The sequence below is a fragment of the Lepisma saccharinum genome, chromosome 21 (genome assembly GCF_977018435.1).
Source record: "Lepisma saccharinum chromosome 21, izLepSacc3.1, whole genome shotgun sequence".
NCBI lineage: Eukaryota > Metazoa > Arthropoda > Insecta > Zygentoma > Lepismatidae > Lepisma > Lepisma saccharinum.
This window is the reverse complement of record NC_139249.1, coordinates 37,040,027-37,058,877: the sequence shown is the minus strand read 5'-3', so window position 1 is coordinate 37,058,877 and position 18,851 is coordinate 37,040,027. Positions and strand designations below refer to the sequence as shown.

Below are 18,851 nucleotides of genomic sequence, written 5' to 3'. Positions count from 1 at the left end.
ACACCGCCTTCTTCTCTTCCTAATCTCACTCCAGTTTGCTGTCACTCTCTGACATCTCTCTCCACATCTCCTGGAGAAGTTCTAAGCATCCTATCTTTGTTGCCTGATTGCGCAATTGGTCTACTTTCCTCAAAAACACTGCTTCTTCTCTCGCTATTCCCTTCTCTATTTTATTAAACAGATGCTTCAATGAGGCAACATTCCCGGATTCATGGAAAAAGGATAATGTGGTACCGTTATATAAATCTGGCGACAAGGATGCTGTTGCTTCTTATAGACCCATTTCCCTGTTATCACCACTTTCTATCGCCTGTGAAAAAATAATAAAGGACCGACTTTACAAATTCACCTCTCCATATATAAATACAGCACAGCATGGCTTCTTACCAGGCAGCTCCTGCTGAACTAACTTAAGCATCGTATTATCTGATGCTGAAAACTCTCAACTGGATGTAATATATCTTGATTTCTCCAAAGCCTTCAATTCTATAAACCACAACTACCTCCTACATAAATTATCTCATCGTTTTAATATTCATGGGAAATTTCTCTCTCTGCTCAAACACTACCTCCGAAACAGACAACAAAGGGTTGTACTTTCCGGAACGTCTTCTTCACATTGAGGTGTATCTTCTGGTGTTCCCCAAGGCAGTGTTCTTGGGCCTCTTCTCTTCATCCTCTACCTAGATGATCTTCCAGAATATCGTTCTGACTCTTGTAAAAACCTTATTTTGTTCGCCGATGATTGCATAATTAATATACAGTAAAATATCAAATTTAAATGACATGGCACTGTTGCAAAAGAACTTAGATTCCCTAATAAAGTGGTGTGAAATATGGAACCTGAAACTTAATCCTCAGAAATGTACCACCATGATCTTCTCCTTAAAGAAAAATACATTTAGTACGCAATATTTAAAAAAAAAAAAAAAAAAAAGGGTAAAGTGCTCCCCTGTGCATAGCACGACGCCATGAAGGCGTATAAGGGGTGTGGGGGTAATGCCCCACACTTTCTTGATCCGGTCGTGAGTGAGGGTGATGTGATCAGCATCACACCCCTGACCGCCTTTACCTCCCAGGGTTTCCCCCAGGTACCCATGTTATTCGACGTTGGATGAGTGCCGGGGCCGCTTCCATCGTTAGAAAAGTTCCCGGATTTGAACCGGCCGGGGATCGAACCCGGGACCTTTAGCATGGTAGTCAGACGCGTTACCGACTGAGCCACCGTGGCAATTGCGTTCAAAGGGTTGCTGCACAGGACTTAGGCGTCATATTTGATGAGAAACTCTCCTTTTCTGACCACATATCTGTACTCACTAAGGGTTCCATGCGTATGCTGGGTCTCCTCTATCGTGTTACTGAAATAAACAACCTGTCTGCTCTCGGCACTTTCTACAAATCTTTCGTTTCACCTAAACTTGAATACTGTTCTCCGATCTGGTCTATGGCCTGCCCCTCAAAATTAGATAGACTAAATTCTGTTCTAAATTTCTTCCTGGCCATTGTTCGCCACCGAATTCCATCCACAAAACATTTACAAAAATCCATCCTTCTGAAAATGCTAAATATCCATACCCCTCATGATAGACACATACTTGCAGACCATATTTTCCTCCATAAAATAACCAATGGGAACATAAGAAGTGATCGCCTTCTTCGAGAAATTCACTTTCGAGTACCGTCCTGCACCACAAGGAGCACTCAGCTTTTCAAATATCAGAAACCCATATTAAGCCTAATACAGCATTCTCTCTTCCACAAACTACCCGGCCAATGCAACACTCTACCAAACCAAGTTGATATTTTTGAAAACCAGTCACGTTTTAAAAAGCTACTGTGTAACAACATGTAATCCACTTTATCTCATATGTATGTATGCACAAACGTAAAGTATGTATTTTAGATTGTTATTATTATTTCTTGTTACTTACATTGTTATTTTTTGTTATTTCCATTGTTATTACATTCCAATGTAAAATGGCCAAAGCTGTATTTGGAATTCTCTGGTAAATAAATAAATAAACTTACTGTGTTTGTAGAACAATTTTTCCCTTCCATATACTCCTACATGATTGTTTGCGAGCAGCCATTCGTTTACTGTTGTCTTGGCTTGTTGTGTGATTGACTTGGTTTATTTTACTTCGCTTTTGTGTAACTTTTGGCTAGTTGCAACGATGAGGATGAGTGATGCTATATGATGAAATGGTAACGTTTCCTAATGCTAATGATTTTTCTAACTTTTGTAGGGATAGTAGGGAGTACTAGAAACCATTGTGGAAGGAAGTTAGGTTAGGCAGATCAGGTTTAGGGCACTTACCATTAATAAAACATCCCTAAATGATTTCATTGTTATGTTAGGTGGGTCAGATTTGGGGCTCTTAACTTTAAAATAACATCCCAAAATGCTTCCATCACCTAATTATGAACCCCCCTTCAGCCTTGCTTGAAAATCCATCCAAACTCAGTTTCTTAGATGATCATAAACTAAGAATGGATGTTAGCTGTGAAACATGGACACTCATGTAATCTACTTTTCAAATCTTAACTTCCCTGGTAAATAATTCTTAATGAAGCTTTTAACTGCTCCAAGCTTTGAACTTACTTCCACAACCATTTCCAGTGTTCTCAAGCACCTCCCAATACTGCAATATAACTTGGGCAAAATCATGAAACATTAGGAACCGTTACCAATTCCAGCAAGGATGCAAATGTTGTCATCTTCCCATTGGGTCGTTTCAATCTATTGCTCACGTTGAATAACATGCTGGCTCTCATTGTTTATTATTGAAAAAGCTTTTCAAGAGGCTCTTAACCAACTGAACCCCCTGAGGAATTGTCAATTTTTTTTAATTGGTAGATTTTGATGTTTTATGTAACAAAATGTGTTCCAGTGTGCAGAAACCGCAAATAACCAGAGATATTTGATCCTCAAGTACGGCCTGTGTAAGTAAAATAAACCTTTATCTTTGAGTATTTTTTGTTCATAAAAACAGGTTTTATGCACATTCAAATAATGGAAAAAATTCTTACAAATAATACAGCCACCAAATTAATTAACCTAAAATTTTAAAAATTGCTACCAGCGTAGAACCTAACACTCCTTAGGATGGCTTCGCCTCTTTCATGTTTTCAGACCTTCGTGTGTTATTTACTCTATTTTATAACACATTTTAATATAAAATAATTAATACTTAATTGTAAGTTTATAGGGATATCATTAATGTTTTATGTGTATGAAGCAGTGGTCAAGGTCAAGTCTGCTGGGTTTATATATATATATATATATATATATATATATATATATATATATAGTTTCGGGTATTATAGCCCTATCAATGAAGCCTTCAGTCTGGGTTGCTTCAGGCCAAGGTTACAGAGGCACATTACTTCACCATAACACATCTCCACGTGCAAACAGCAACAGAAAACATTCGTGAACAATCTTCATTAACCATGCAATTTTTTTTACTTTCTATCAAGGATACCCTTCTTAATTTTTGTGGCAGAATGAATAATATTTTGTCATGGTTACTCATGTCAAAAGTAATGCAATGTCTAGCTTCAGTTCCATTTAGTTGAAAATAAATTTTGTGAAGTAATGTTAATCAAGGGATGTAAATATTGTTTACAGTCTCAAATTTGTGTTGTGTTGCTTGTAGTCAACTTTTCATGTGAGTGGTTTTTAACCCAATGGGTTCTTTTGTGTGTTGTATTTCATGCTGTATAGACCTACATCTAATTTTTATGAATTCATTATTCTCACTTTTATATTTTCCTGTAATTAAATTTTATTTATATATGATTCATCCAGTACAACAGGAGCCATTTTTAAACTGAATAGAAATAAAGTAAACAGAGATGCAAGATGTCACAAAGTTCCAAATTATTATTAATACATAGTTGGCTCAGTGACAGAGCACATTAAGTAGTCAACTTTGATCTCACCACTGAAGTTCACACTTTCAAGTCCTGATGTGGACATGGGTGTTCTTCGTTTCTCTCCATCAATTTCATCTAATTCTCACTCATTCTCATTGGCCAGATTAAGCAAAAGTTGTAAAAAAGCAACATAGAGTAACAAAAATACAAATACATATTAATGCATTAACCCATGGCGTGACAGCCCTCGAAGGGCCTTGGCCTATCTCCCAACTGCCAGTTTTCATTTTCTATGGAGCAAGGGACGACCGCCCTTTGAGATCCATAGGGAAATGCAGCCGACATATGAGGACAAGTGTTTCGCTTTGAGAAGTGTGTGGTGGTGCTGTTGTGAGTTTGAAAATGCCCGAGAAAACCTTCATGACAATGAGCAATCAGGGCATTCTCGCACCTCACTCACAGCGGAAAACATTGCCCGTGTGGATGCAATGGTGAAAGGAGATTGGTGTGTCCATCTAAAAGACATTTCCAAGGAGCTTGCCATTTCTTATGGCAGTGTTAACAATATCGTTCGTGGATCCTTGGGGTATCGCAATGTTTCATATTGGAGGGTACATAAGATTTTGCATGACCTGACCAAGGGCAAGCGAATGATGTCTTCACTGAAACATTTGCAGTGTTATGCCAAGGAGGGTGAAAGTTTCCTGGATCTCATTGTTACTGGAGATGAAACAAGGGTATTGCATTTCACTCCAGAATCAAAGCATCCGAGCATGGTGTGGAAACATCCACATTCTCCTGTCACGAAGAAATTCCGCAGAATGCAATCAGTCGGGAAGTTGATGCTCACGGTCTTCTGGGATCGCCAAGGGCCGCTCCTGCTGGATTTCCTATCACAAGGTGACACCATCAATGTTGCACACTCTCACGTCTGTGAGCTTCCATCAGGAAATAGCACCAAGTGAGTCTCGACGTGGACAATGTGATTATCCTCCATGATAACGCCAGGCCTCATGTGGCAAACCATCGACAGACTTCAGTTATGTGAATGGGAGATTCTGGAGCATGCTCCATATAGTCCAGACTTTGCCACCACATGTTCGGTCCACTGAAGAAGTTCCTGGCAGGACAGAGGTTCATTTGTGACGATGAAGCGAAGACTGCTGTCCGGCAGTGGTTCCACGATCAATGGGTCGAATTCTACAAAAGCGGCATCACCAAACTAGTGGTGCGATGGAAGAAATGCCTGAACCACTGTAGTGACTATGTGGAAGAATAGTGCAAGGTACATAGAATAATTACTATATTTTGATTTCCCTGCATGTTTATTATTTCAGCTGAAATTGGGGCAAGGACTTTTCGATTTGCCCTCATAGAAATCATAGACAAGGTCTAAAATGATATGCTTGCCATGTATCAAAGTAAAGTCAAATATGTTCATCCTTACATTGAGGAGAATCATTGAGAAGTTTAGTAGTAATGTAACAAACCCAAGTACCATGTTACCTTTTCAGTACTTGGTGCTTGTAACATGTCACTGAAAATACATGAATACTTTGTGTTACCTTACTTGTGTTAGCATGATAAATTCAGAAGTTGGAGAATTTATTTGCCAGGATGAAACATAACTTTTTCTGAAAAACTAAATATGCTGACCAAGGCAGTAATTTATTTGATTAAAAACATAAACTAAACGTAACATTTCAATCTTCTAGCAAGGTCTTCTTCAGACTCTGTATCAAGTACAAATGTAACAAGATACAAAAACCGGGCATTATATATACACAAACATTACTCCCTCTGGACTATTAGAAAGTTGTTCTGGAACTTTCTAGCATGTGGCTTTCCCTTGTCAACTGTACTTTCACCTAAAAGGCTAAACATATTTACTTCCATATAGAATGTGGTTGGACTTTTTGTCTCATGCTCTTTTTCCTTCATTTTTCTTCCTTCTCCTCTCCTCTTTCTTGTCCTTTCCACTTTTTCTAACACCTTCTTCCATTCTTTGTTTAACTTCAGTCCCCCATTCCAGTTCATTGTGTCTTCTTCACTTTTCTTCTCTATTTCCTTGGCCTCCTTCCATTTTCTCACTAGTATTCTCTTCTCCCTTCCTATCTGCTTAGCCTCATCCCACTCAGTGTCACGTCCTGTTTCTCTCGTGTGTTTAAATATCGCATTTCTCTCTCTCTCTTAAGTTGTACATCATCCCTATGTTGTTTCAATCTGTCTTTCAGCCTCTTTTTCGTTTCTCCTATGTACAAACTCTGACATTCTTTACATTTCACTTCGTAGATAATCCCTTCCTCTTCTCTGTTTTCCTTTTTCTTTTTTGCATTCTTCGCTATTCCTAAGATGCTTCTCCCTCCCTTCCTGTAAGTTTTAATGCTCGCTTTCCTATGCACTTTGCATATCTTTTCTGTGGTCTTCCCCATACTCCTTATTCCAAACCTTCAGCATATTTCGTTTTTTCATATCATGGAAACAAGGCTTAATGGTGTTATTACTTTTTCATGTATCTAATTTAATTTCGACAATATATTGATGGTGTAGAAGATTTTGAAGGGACAAACTCGCACTCACACATAGAATGGAACTCAAACACAGAACCCTTGGTGACAGTGTAAGACATTGAGCACTTGATTGCCGGCCCCCTATGATGCAGTGGTTAGCACATCAAGCTACGACATCAGGTGTCCCGGGTTCGAATCCCAGCCTGGGCATGGATGTTTTTGAGTGTCCATTCATCATATCATCGCTCATCCCCATCTTGGCAAATTATCCAAAGGTGACACAAAGGGCAAAGTAAAATAAAGCCAAAAAAAAAATTGAGGACTTGATTAATTAGGAGAGAATTTCCCCGTGTACCAGTACCTTTCTTTTTGACAATTACTTAGTATTTTTGAAGCTAGTTGAAGGACTTCAAATATACCACAGGTACGACATGGTCTGCTATTTTGGTTCTTTTTCCTGAAGGAGGGCTATTTTTCATTCTTTTTTTTTCTTTTCATTTTTTGTCATGTTTTTATACATGTTTATGCTTGTTTTCCAATTTATTGCAGGAGAGACAAATGCTCTTGGTACGCAGACAGTGGAAAAGATTATTTCTGGTCTGTCAAAGGCTGATCAGCTGATAAAGACAGGTATGGTGTTTGTATATTCTCTTTTAATTATTTCTTAACCACTTGCCTTATTATCCCGAGTAAACTTGGTCAGGTAATAGGGGCACTTTTTATATTATCCCGAGTATAATCAGGCCAAACTACTTTTACCATTTCCATTTTTTTTATCCCGTGCAAACTCGTGGGAGGCTTTCTAACGCAAAGTACAGTAAATGTCCACTTGGCAGCAGCACCTTACTCAGCTTGGAATGTGTAGCCAAGTGAGAGATACCAAAGGCAAGGAGATTGATAGTGAATCATGTTACTGCTGCCCAGATTGCATAGCCCCCTTATGCTTCAAAATTCACCATACTGTGCCTATCTAATAATTTCAGAATCAGAACTGCTATTTGTAAGATTTTAAAAACATTATGCATATACAACATTTGAAGGCAAGATATTATGTTTACATTTATTATGATGACAAAAATGTATATCTTTCATTAGCCTGACCAGTGGCAGCGATTAGGGGGGGAATTCCTATTTTTTACACTTTTGCCCCGGAACTGTGCTAAACCTTATCTACAAAGGGAAGTAAACTGTCTCCCCCCCAGTTTTGGAACCTGATCGCTGCCATTGAGCCTGAGTATACTTGGGATAATAAAATTTGTTCATTACATATACATATATTCATACACATAATGTTTATAAGTGAGTGAACTGAATTTTTTAAACTTTAATTTCATATGTACAATCTGTCAAAAAAGTACCGGGAATTGTTAAATAAAATGCACAATTTTCATTTATTCATCAATATTTATTTTGTTGCCTTCAAAGTAGGCCCCATTTGATGCAACACACATGTGCCAGCGTTTTTTCCAGTCTTCCAAACCCTTTTTATAGGTGCTTTCCAGTATGGCCTTCAGCTCCTTCCACGAATTTTGCTTTATGGGTTCAATCGAGTCAGAACGATTACCCCAGAGTGGCAATTTAATTTCGGGAACATAAAGAAATCACATGGGGCCAGATCTGGTGAATACAGTGGTTGATCGATGGTATTGATTGTGTTTTTAGCCTTAAATTTCGGTCACAACTGTCGCTCTATGCGATGGCGCATTATCGTCGTGTAAAATCCACGAATTGTTCTTCCACAAATCTGGCCGTTTCCAACGTATTTTCTTTATTGACTGTCTGTCCCTCTGGAACAAATTCATGATGCACCAAACCACGAGTATCGAAGAAAACAATGTGCATCACCTTGACTTTTGAGCGACTTTGACGTGGTCGTCTTTTGTCCTCCATTCTGATGACTGTTGACTTGTTTGCATGTCAAATTCGTAGACCCATGTCTCATCACCAGTTATGATGCGTTCCATGAATGTGGGATCAGAATTGGCACGATCCAGCATGTCTAAAGAGACCTGCTCATGGTACTGTTTTTGAAGAAAATTCAGCTCTTTTGGAACAAGCCGTGCCACGGCATGTCTCATGCCCAAAATATCCACCAAAATCGAACGAACAGACTCGTGAGAGATGTTAAGGTCACTAGCTATCTCTCTTAAGCTGGAATGGTGAATATCGAGCACAATTTCCTTCACTTTTTTGATGTTTTCATCGGTTGAAGAGGTCAAAGGTTGTCCAGAACGAGGCATGTCTTCGACTAACTCTCGGCCCTCCTTGAACGCTTTGTGCCACTCGTAAGCCGGTGTTTTTGATAAAACTGATTCACCATAAGTCTTTTCTAACATTTTTAGCGAGTCAGCACACGAAATTCAGTTCGCAACACAAAATTTAAGGCAAACTCTTTGTTCAATAATTTCGTTGATTGTAAAAATTGTGATGCACTACTGAAGTGGACTGATTCAACCAGCTGCTGTAAACAAACTGGTTGACAGATCGAGCTCATGTTTGGCGTAGTAATTAAGTACAGTGCTACCAACTTACGTAAAAAAGATTTTAAAAAAAAATCGTTAGCGCGGGCCTTTTAAATTACAAATTCCCGGTACTTTTTTGACAGAATAGTACAATATTTAGAGGCATAATATTTTAAACTTTTTGTAAAAATAAGTTGTTTTTTTACATTTTGTGTGTAGCCTGAGTTAACTCGGGATAATATAACTTAAGTTTTGTATATATTGATATTTTATCTTCTTACACAATATAAGTACTTAAAAAAATACTATAAAAGTGATTACTTATGGTTCGTGAGTATATGTTTTATAGAAAACACAACGTTTCGAGATGCAACTGGTCTATTCCTGAGGTGCACTTCTTGGCAATCGGAATTACTTCATGCCTACTTCAATTTACACTAAAGAACCCTTGTGTCTAAAATTAAAGAGGTAGGGGAAAATACAGGGAATTCGTATGAGGTGAAGAAGGAAATAGAGAAACTCAAAATAACTAAGGAAGATAGAATAATGAGTTTTGATGTCGTTAACCTACACCCCAGTGTACCTAGGGACAGAGCTGCAGACTGCTTAATAAGATGGTTAATGGGAAAAGGGGTAAGTGTCATTGTAGCCTGGGAATGCGTAAGATGGTTTTAACGACAAGATCTATTTGCAGAAGGAGGGATTAGCAATGGGGAACCCTGTCTCGGAAATTGTATCCGGGATTTTCATGCATTATATTGAAAAAACCGCCTCAAGACAGACAAGGGGTGGTATTAAATTAGGTATGTAGATGATACCTTGATTATAGGGGACAAGAAGAACCTTAAAATAATGTTTGAGATTTTAGGAGAACAAGATGATAGGATTAGTTTTACTAAGGAAGAAACAAAAAAAAGGGAGAAGTTATCTTTTTAGGCCTACGGATTATTAACACCGGAAAGGAAATTAGGACAGGGGTATACCACAAAACACTACCAGGTGACCTGTATATTCATAACAAATTGGAACATGCACGGAGAACTAAGAATAATGTGTTTCTCAACTTTTTCATAAGGGCAATAAGGCTATGTAGTCACAGGGAAGAAGGGAAATGGATCATGACCGTGGGAAAAAAAGAACAGGTACAAGGAGATCGATTTGAGGAAAGTACAAAGGGATGCTCGTAGGATTTGTGAAAGAGGGGAAAAAGAAAATAGTAACAATATGATAGGAGAGGAAAGTGTTGAGGAAGAGAGTGGGGAAAAGATAAAGTATAAATACATAGGGATTCCGTATTTCACAGGAGTTTCGGAGAAAATAGAAACACTGGCCAAGGAATATGGAATCAAATGTGGGATGAGAGCACCGAGAACAATCGAAAAACATTTTACTGAATATAAAAAGGATGCAAAGAAAGGGAAGAAAGAGGGGGAAATGAAAAAGAGGTGTATAAAATAAAATGCGAATGTAATAAGGAATATGTAGGGCAAACTGGAAGGAGTATGAAGATTAGATGGGGAGAGCATGATAAAGATATTAGAGAGGGAACTCCAAGAACACGGTTATCTGAACATGTAATTGAAAAAGGGCATAGAATCAGGAAAAGAGAGGTGGTCAAAATTGAAAATAAACCAATAGGTAGAAATGTGTACGAAGCGGCATATATTTGTAAGGATAGAAGTAATAAATTGAACAGGGAAGATGGAAATGTAGACGAATTATGGATCCAGATGTTTAACCTTTTGGAGCGCAAGGCCATTTTCACATGATGCCCGAGCCGATTTTAAGCAAAATGCAGAGTTTCAATTAAATGAGTGTAGATCGGAGGCAGAGAGATGAGTGATATACCGTTGCACTTGGAATAAACCAGAGATTCAGACTATATAAAATTTATGCAAATTTGGTGTATATGTTGCGGTCGAGGGGGAGAACACTCAAAATTCCAAAATTTCGGGAAAAAATGGGGATTTCCCCCTACTCCTCCAAGTAAAAGTACATGACAGTGTCAACATGCACATGGAAATTATCGCTGACATGTAAGAAACACAAAAATATTTGCATTATTATCGTATGACCAATGTATCGCGAGTTGTACCCCCAAAATGAATGGTCAGCATGCTACTGATTCAAGCTTCAAAATGCTGCGGTACCTTGAAATGACTGTAGCTCAGAGGCTAATTGCCGTAGAGAGATGAATAATATACTGTTGTACTCGGAATGAATCACAGATTGAGACGATATAAAATGTATGCACATTCTGCATATATATTTAGGGGGGAAGGGGGAATCCCCCCTCCAAATATATATTTTTTTAAAATGGGGTTTCCCCCTACCCCCCCCCCCGCCCCCCCAAAGGACGTCTTTTTTACCTTGGGTACCGATATACAAACTTCCTTCCAATGCAGTTTCCAGGGGTGAGGGAAACGCATTGCTGTAGAACAACAAAGCCGGCCTTCCTTTGTCGGCAAAATTTTTCCCTTGAAAAAGACGCAAAGAAGAAGTCGCCTTTTTCCTGCCATTTTCATGAAAAGAGAAAACGTGCAACAATCATTTCTGTTAAATACATGTGTTAACAACAATATGAAAAAAGAAATTCTAGCCAGAAATAGCAAAGTTATAACGTAAAAACTACGACCTTGACAGAGCATCTCGTTTGAGAGGATCAGGCCCCCGAGGGTTACATGAGAGCATCTCGATCGAGACGATCTGGCTCCTAAAGGTTAAGCGATGAGATAAGATCAAGGGAGGGGGGGGGGGTTATTGGTTTCCAGGTCTCTCCGGCTGTAATCAATGCGACCCGCGAGATCCAAGATTTCCAGTTTAAAATGATGTAGCAGTAGGGAAGGGGAAGAAAGGGGGAGAGCAGATGGGGACTTCGGCGAGAAGCTAAATCAGTTACCATGTAGACAACGTTGCTTGAGGTGGGGTTTTAACGTGTAATGGGAGACATGTTTTTAGGTTTGAGGTTCATGCTTGGCAATGTGAGAAAGTGAGTTTTTATGTGCACAAAGGGCAGTTTTAAGAAATACCGGTTTTAACCATGATCTTTTATTATCACCTTATTCCTTGTTCATTTGTGTAAATTGACATAGGCATGAAGTAATTCAGATTGCCAAGAAGTGCACCTGAGGAAGAGACTAGTTGCGCCTCGAAACGTGTTTTCTATAAAACATATACTCACGAACCATAAGTAATCATTTTTATAGTATTTGTTTAAGTACCTATATTGTATTGTAACAACGTGAGTAAATCGCACAAACCTTTTTTTATAAAATGTGTTTTATCTTCTTAGCCATATTTCAGGTAAAATATGTATTCCCAGTAGAGAGCATACAATAGAGAACAAAGAAACGGGATTTAAAAAATTCCAAAATTTCGGACTGAATTTAGAAATTTCTTTTTAAGGCAAGCTGTTAAGCTACCATTGTGGTGAGAATGAGCATTTGTCTTTTAGTCCACCAAGAATCATTTTCAATAATAAAGACAACTTCATGCATAGTGCAGGAATTTATTTAGGCATATGCTACAAATATAGCACTAGGCTTCTACATAACCTACCTACTGTTTGTGAAGTCAAAGACAGACAAGCCAACTTACATGGAAATTCAAGTTTCCAGAACTGTCTTATGTCCAACGGGGTGAAACTCATATGCCGGTACTTGTGGCTTTGCGACCTTAGCAACATCTAACTGTTGGCACAAGAGTTATTGGTCAGGATGCTTCTCTACTGTCATGCTAGATGGCAGCAGAGGCCTGTTTCTCTTTTGTTCTAGGGCCTCTTTTATCGCACAACGTGCTTCCAAATTCATGTTCTGTCATTAGAGGCAGAGTGAATACCCTGCAAATGTATTATTTATGCTAAGAGAACTAAACCTAAGAGGCCCAACCTAAGAAATTAATCATTTAGCGTAACAATGAAAGTTTTTCGTGGTGACATCAGAAAGGAAGATTGGTAGCATGTTGTGTGATAAGAGAGGCCCTTTGTCTAAGCTTCTTTTGTAGTGTGGCTGGTGATGCTTGAACTTCGTGCTTGGAGCGAAACGGAAAAAAATCTTCATATTGCTGCCTATTTGTGTATCTGTTGTCGTGTTTGTTCGAACGTGATTGTATTTGCTTGTCTTTGTCCGTCTCCCAATTATTTGTTCTGTGTTTGCCAACTGTATGATTTGTGAAAATAACTCGTTGCCATGTGAAAGATTGTAAACTGGCTGAGCAGCATAAATTCTTTTGCTTTTCAACAGATCCATATACAAGGGTCGTTCAAGGTTGACCGGGACTTTTATTTCTAGACAGGAAATATACATACATAGAAGCACCAAACTATGTCAGTTTTTCAAAGTATTCCCCCTGAACATCCAGACACCGTTGCCGTCGTTGTGGAAGTTCCTTGATGCCTTTGGCATAGAAAAAAGTAGGTTGGTGTCGTAACCACTGCAGGACATCATTCTTGAGTTCCTCATCTGTCTGGAAGTGCATCTCACCCAAATGCTCTTTAAGTGCCCCAAACAAGTGGAAATCACTGAGGCATAAATCTGGACTGTAAGGACTGTGTGGTAAAACCTCCCAGTGCAAGTTGGCCAGTATTGTTTGAGTCAAATGGACCGTGTAGGGCCTGACATTGTCATGGAGAAGAATGACGTGTTTCGACAACATTCCAGGTCTTTTCTTCCGAACAGCCCCACGTACAGCACCGTGAAGCAGTGTTGAGTAATACTTGGCATTAATTGTGGCACCCTTCTCCACAAAATCCACATGGATAACACCTTTCATGTTCCAGAAGACTTCCCAAAATCTTACCGGCAGACAGCAGCGCTTTGCTTTTCTTGGGTGGAGGGGAACTTTTATGGCACCATTCGTACACTCTTGCCCGTGACAGTGTTTGTTCACCATACTGTGCTTGCAGTCTACGCCAAATTTGAGCAGGTTTCACCTTCTCCTTCACGAGAAATTTCATTATACACCGCTGTTCCACAGCAACAGATACACTACTTGCCGCCATCTTTGTTTACACTACTGCGCATGCGCCAAATGTGTCGCAAAGGATCATGGTTACTCGCAAGGAATCATGGTCTGTCCTGCCCTAGTAATGCAGCGCTACATTGATTCATTAATATTTTACGCACGAAAGTCCTGGTCAACCTTGAACGACCCTTGTATATGCATAAATCATTCAGAGACTCTAATCAAATAAACAAATGGCAGGTTAAAAATAACTTTTATGGCAAAATATCAGTGTATATGGCATGATAGATTGAATAAAAATTCACATTTTAGATCCTGTTTCTTGTTTTTTAACAGACTGCCATCTAGCGTTGAAAAAGAGAAACAGTGGGATACAAGTAACTCTTGTTCCAAAGGTTAGATGTTGCTAGTGGACGAAGACCACAGGATTTAACTAAGAGAGAACGAATCTCCCTTTGGTTATTTTATCTACGTTTATGTCACTCATGCATTTATCCTAACACAAAATTCAACTTGTCAGCTGCTTCTACATTGGCTTAGTTAAACATGGCAGCAAGATCCAGCTGAGATCTACATTCTAGTAACGAGGCCTGGTTTGAGTCGAAGCCTGTCTCTTGTTCGGACTTAGGTTTCTTTTTTTTTTTTTAAAAAAAAAAAAAGCTGACCTTTTAGGTTTTGGTTTTGAGTTGGTGTTTTAAGTCCCCTTTATGCACAGTAAGGCTAATCGGGACAGGACCTACGGTTTAAAGTGGGATCCCAACCACTGTGCCATGTGCCTCCACCGGGTATCGAACCCGGGACCCCTTGACTACAAGGCGACGTCGCTAACACTGCGCCATCGGGGAGCCCCCCCCCCCCCCAAAAAAAAAGCTGACCTCTGTTACGTGGTGGAGTGGTTAGCACAGAATGTTATGAGACCAGGGAATCCAGATTCAAATCCCAACCTGGTCATGGGTGTTCTTTGCAAGTATCCCTATATAAATAAATTTTTTAAAAAGTAGATTTTTCAGCGAAAGATGCAGGCTTGGCCAGGACTCGATTCTGGGTCTCTGACGTACCGTGCCATTGCTCTACCACTGAGCTACCGAGCCAGCCTGCCTTCGCCTGATTTTTTGCTGGCACTGTTTTATCTGTGTAGAATTGTCTCTGCAAGTGCAACCACAACAGGGGTGGGCATGGTATGCCAGAGACCCAGTTTCGAGCCCTGGTCGAGCCTACATTTTTTGCTGAAAAATGTACGAAGTTCATAACATGTAGGCTGATAACTTAATCTGTAAATACACTACAGTTCTGTTTAACTGAATTTGATGGGACCAAGGGTGCTTTGGTTGAATGAAAGTTAAACCGGAATAAAGGTTTTTTGATATACAGTATGTACATTTTATTATGTACAGAATTTTGATATACAGCTACGTAACGCTCACTATACGGCGCATGCTTTTAGAAGGAACATGAGTTCGGCCAATACCCAGCCAGTGCTACTGCGCTGTTGCCAAACTAACTGCTAGCGCAAGGGAAGGACAGAAAATTCGCAATGTGTCCATTATTTTTGATAATGCATGGACGGTATATATGAGTACAGTGAAATAATATAGTGAATATTTCTACACAGGATTATAATATCATATCACTGTAGCAAATACGAAAAAACCCATACCTGAAAGAAGCTTGAAGGTATTTATTTATTCATCACCGCTCTCGTCGTCTTCCTCGGTCTCCGCATGGACGTCCGCAGGATTTTTTCCAGGGAGGGGCAAGGAAGGTGCTTTTTTCCAGGGGGGGGCAAACAAGGCACATTTTCCTCCATAATAGTATTGTTCCCTCAAAAACATTGCTTAAATTTGATTATCATATTCATGCAATAATTAACACATATTATTGTGGCTGTAATGAAATTATATGTGAAAATATATCTTTTTTGGTTGACTTTCATTTTCCAGGGGGGCCATGGCCCCCCTTCCCCCCCCCCCTCCCGGACACCCATGGGTCTCCATGTCACTGATTTCACTCATTTCCGAATCACTCTCCTGGAGGTTAATGATTAGATTTTGCACCCTTGGTGCCTGTACTACTGGTTCTAAGTTTTGAGAGTGACATTATTTAAAATAAGAAGAACACACGGAACACACACTATCGCACGAAAGGGCTGTATTTAATCTTTTCACAAACTGTTCTTTGTGGCGCACGAGTGAATGCTGAGCGAATAATTTTACACCGGCCTTGCTACGAAAATGCTGAACTCAAACTGACCCAGGCTTTCAATGTTCGAGAATGCCCAGAACAATGAAGGGTCATTGTTTATATCGAGGCGAATTTAACACCCACAGTTTTCCCTAGACACAACAACTCAGCTGCATCAACACGGTGGCAACGAAAAAAACAGGCTGAAGGAAATGAAAGGTGTTTCCATTGTTTCTTCAAGGAACAATAACTCCGGCTGTAGGCGACGGAAATTCATGGGCTTTGGACAGTCAGGTTCAAAATGTCTTTTCGCATCTTATCATGAACCTTAAAGTGGCGAGTTTTATGAAAAACTTCTTGCGCGCAAGAAAAATACAGAACACGGCTTTTAACTTCCGCGCCGCAGTCTCCTAACTGTACAACGTTGCACTCCTGCCATTGGTTGATCGCCACGCACACCCTCTGCGTGGCCCCACCCGATATCGCTTCTAAAAGCGTGCGTCATATAACAGTACGGTTTCAGGTGCGCCGAACTGAATTACAAATCTCAACTGGCACTGGTAGGTGTCTCTTGTCCTTGAGCGTATAGCACAGTACACGTGCTAAAAATAGACTGGAATGGGGGAGTGGGTGAGTACAGCCAATGCATCGTAACAATGAACTTACTCTTTGATAACCAACTGTTAGACCAAAACAAAGACAAAAGTGCTTCGTCGGTGCTCTCGTGTAAAACACAGTCATGCACGAGTAATGGCTTTTTTTTAGTGATTCAGTTAACCCGGAAATTCGGTTAATCGGAACTGCAGTGTATAATTCAATAGCAGAAAAACCAGCTGCCAAAAATAGTGTATATGAGAGACTTTAATATTTTAAGATTACTCAATACGGAATAAAAATTAATAGTCTGAATTTATTTAAAATATTTCCCTAATTTTACATTGTAAGGTTAAACCTTTTGGACAGCATAACACTTCCAAAACCTGTCAATATGTTTGTTAATATCAGAAACACAAATTGGGTGTTGTAAGGTGTTGTAACGCTAGGTCTTGGTTATGAATCCAGGCAGGCTCGCTGTTAAGGGTGTGTGATGTGTGCTACTGCACAAGGCCCCATGTCTTTAGGGTAGGCACATCACACTTCTGAAATACACTATGTTGCCATTTGTCACCGGACACCCCATACCAGTACGTTAATTCGGTCACAGCACCACATCAGTATTGTGTAGGGCAACCTTTCATTGCAATGATGTCCGCAACCCTTCGAGGAAGACTTTCCATCAATTTGTGATACGTGTCGATGGGAATCGTGTCCCATTCCTCCTGCAAAGCGGCAAACAGCTCAGTGGTGTTTTTTTGGGAAGCATGGCCTGGCTCTCAAGCGGTGCTCCAACTCGTCCCAAAGGTGTTCAATGGGGTTGATATCTGGACTTTGGGCTGGCCAATCAAGTTTTTGCACACCCATGTCATCGAACCACGTGTTGATAATGCCTGCCGTATGACATGGAGCATTGTCGTGCTGAAACAGGTATGGGCCAATACCGAATTGTTCCCACCATGTTGGTAGTTCAGAATTGTCCAAAACTTTTTGGTATGCATCGGCATTCATGTTTCCCCGAACTAAAACAAGAGGACCACGACCATACCATGAAAACCAGGACCACACTATGATGCCACCTCCGCCGAATTTCACTGCGGGTACGATACAGTCCTGTAAACAGCATTCACCGGGCATATGCCACACTCACACACATCCATCAAACCGCCACATCTGGTAGCGTGATTCATCACTCCATAGAACGGATTTCCATTGTTCGAGAGTCCAATGGCGGCGTTCCTTGCACCACTGTAACCGACGGGTCGCATTGCGGGCTGTAATATTCAGCTTGTGAACTGCTGCGCGACCATGAAAACCAAGTGCAACGATCTCCCGGTGAACAGTACGATCACTTGCAGCACTACTGGAAGCCGATCGAAACTCCTGTGTCACCATCTGTAATGACGCCTTCCGGTTTGACTTCACCACATGTTTCAAGCATCAACGGTCACGATCTATTAATATTTTCGGTTTACTGGGTCTGGGTCGGCATGTCATGACCCCCTCTCGCTTCCACTTCACGATAACATCACTCACTATCGACCGGGGTATCTGAAATTTGTTGGAAATCTCACGGGTTGAATGCCCAAACCTGTGGGCTCCAGTGATCATCCCTCTTTCGGCCTCACTCAGTTCACGTTCAGTGTCCATATTGACTGCTGTAGGTGGTATGAGTGTATTCTCAACCGGCAACGCCTTTTATAGGTTGTATGATGTGTACAGATGATGACGAGCACTTTTTGTGGGGTGTCCGGTGACGAATGCCAACATAGTGTACAATGTCATTGAATTATCTATTCATTCATATTTTGTGCAAGCATGATCATATTCAAAATGAGGGAAGGAAATAAAAAAAAAAGAACCGATTTCAGATGGATACAGCAAGATTGATTGATTGATTTGGTGTTTTTAAGTCCACTTTATGCACAGTAAGGCTAATCGGGACTGGACCTACAGTTTAAAGCGGGATCCGAACCACTGTGTGCCTCCATCGGATATCAGATCCAGGACCCCTTGATTACAAGGTGACAATGCAACCACTGCACCATTGGGTAGGCCCTAGGATACAGCAAAACATGGCAACAGCCAACATTATTGCTGTGAAAATTTGTTATGAAGACAAAATTTCCTCCACAATAGAGTTGAATTTCTTGTTACAGGCAACTGTGTGTCCAAGATGGATTGGTTTAAATCAGGTGATTTTTTTTTTTTTTAAAAAAAGAACTAAGCGACATGTGACCTCTGTTACATTTACATGGTTAAT

General features: G+C 40.1%; 1 protein-coding gene across 1 annotated transcript in view; it reads left to right on the top strand.

Annotated features, from left to right (window-relative positions):
• Window positions 1-18,851, top strand: part of Nse4 (SMC5-SMC6 complex kleisin component Non-SMC element 1) — a 54,874-nt gene that overhangs the window by 6,053 nt on the left and 29,970 nt on the right. The window contains exon 2 of the mRNA XM_083142484.1: window positions 6,939-7,019. Within this exon, the coding sequence (XP_082998610.1) occupies window positions 6,939-7,019 (81 nt within the window). The remainder of the gene's footprint in view (window positions 1-6,938; window positions 7,020-18,851) is intronic.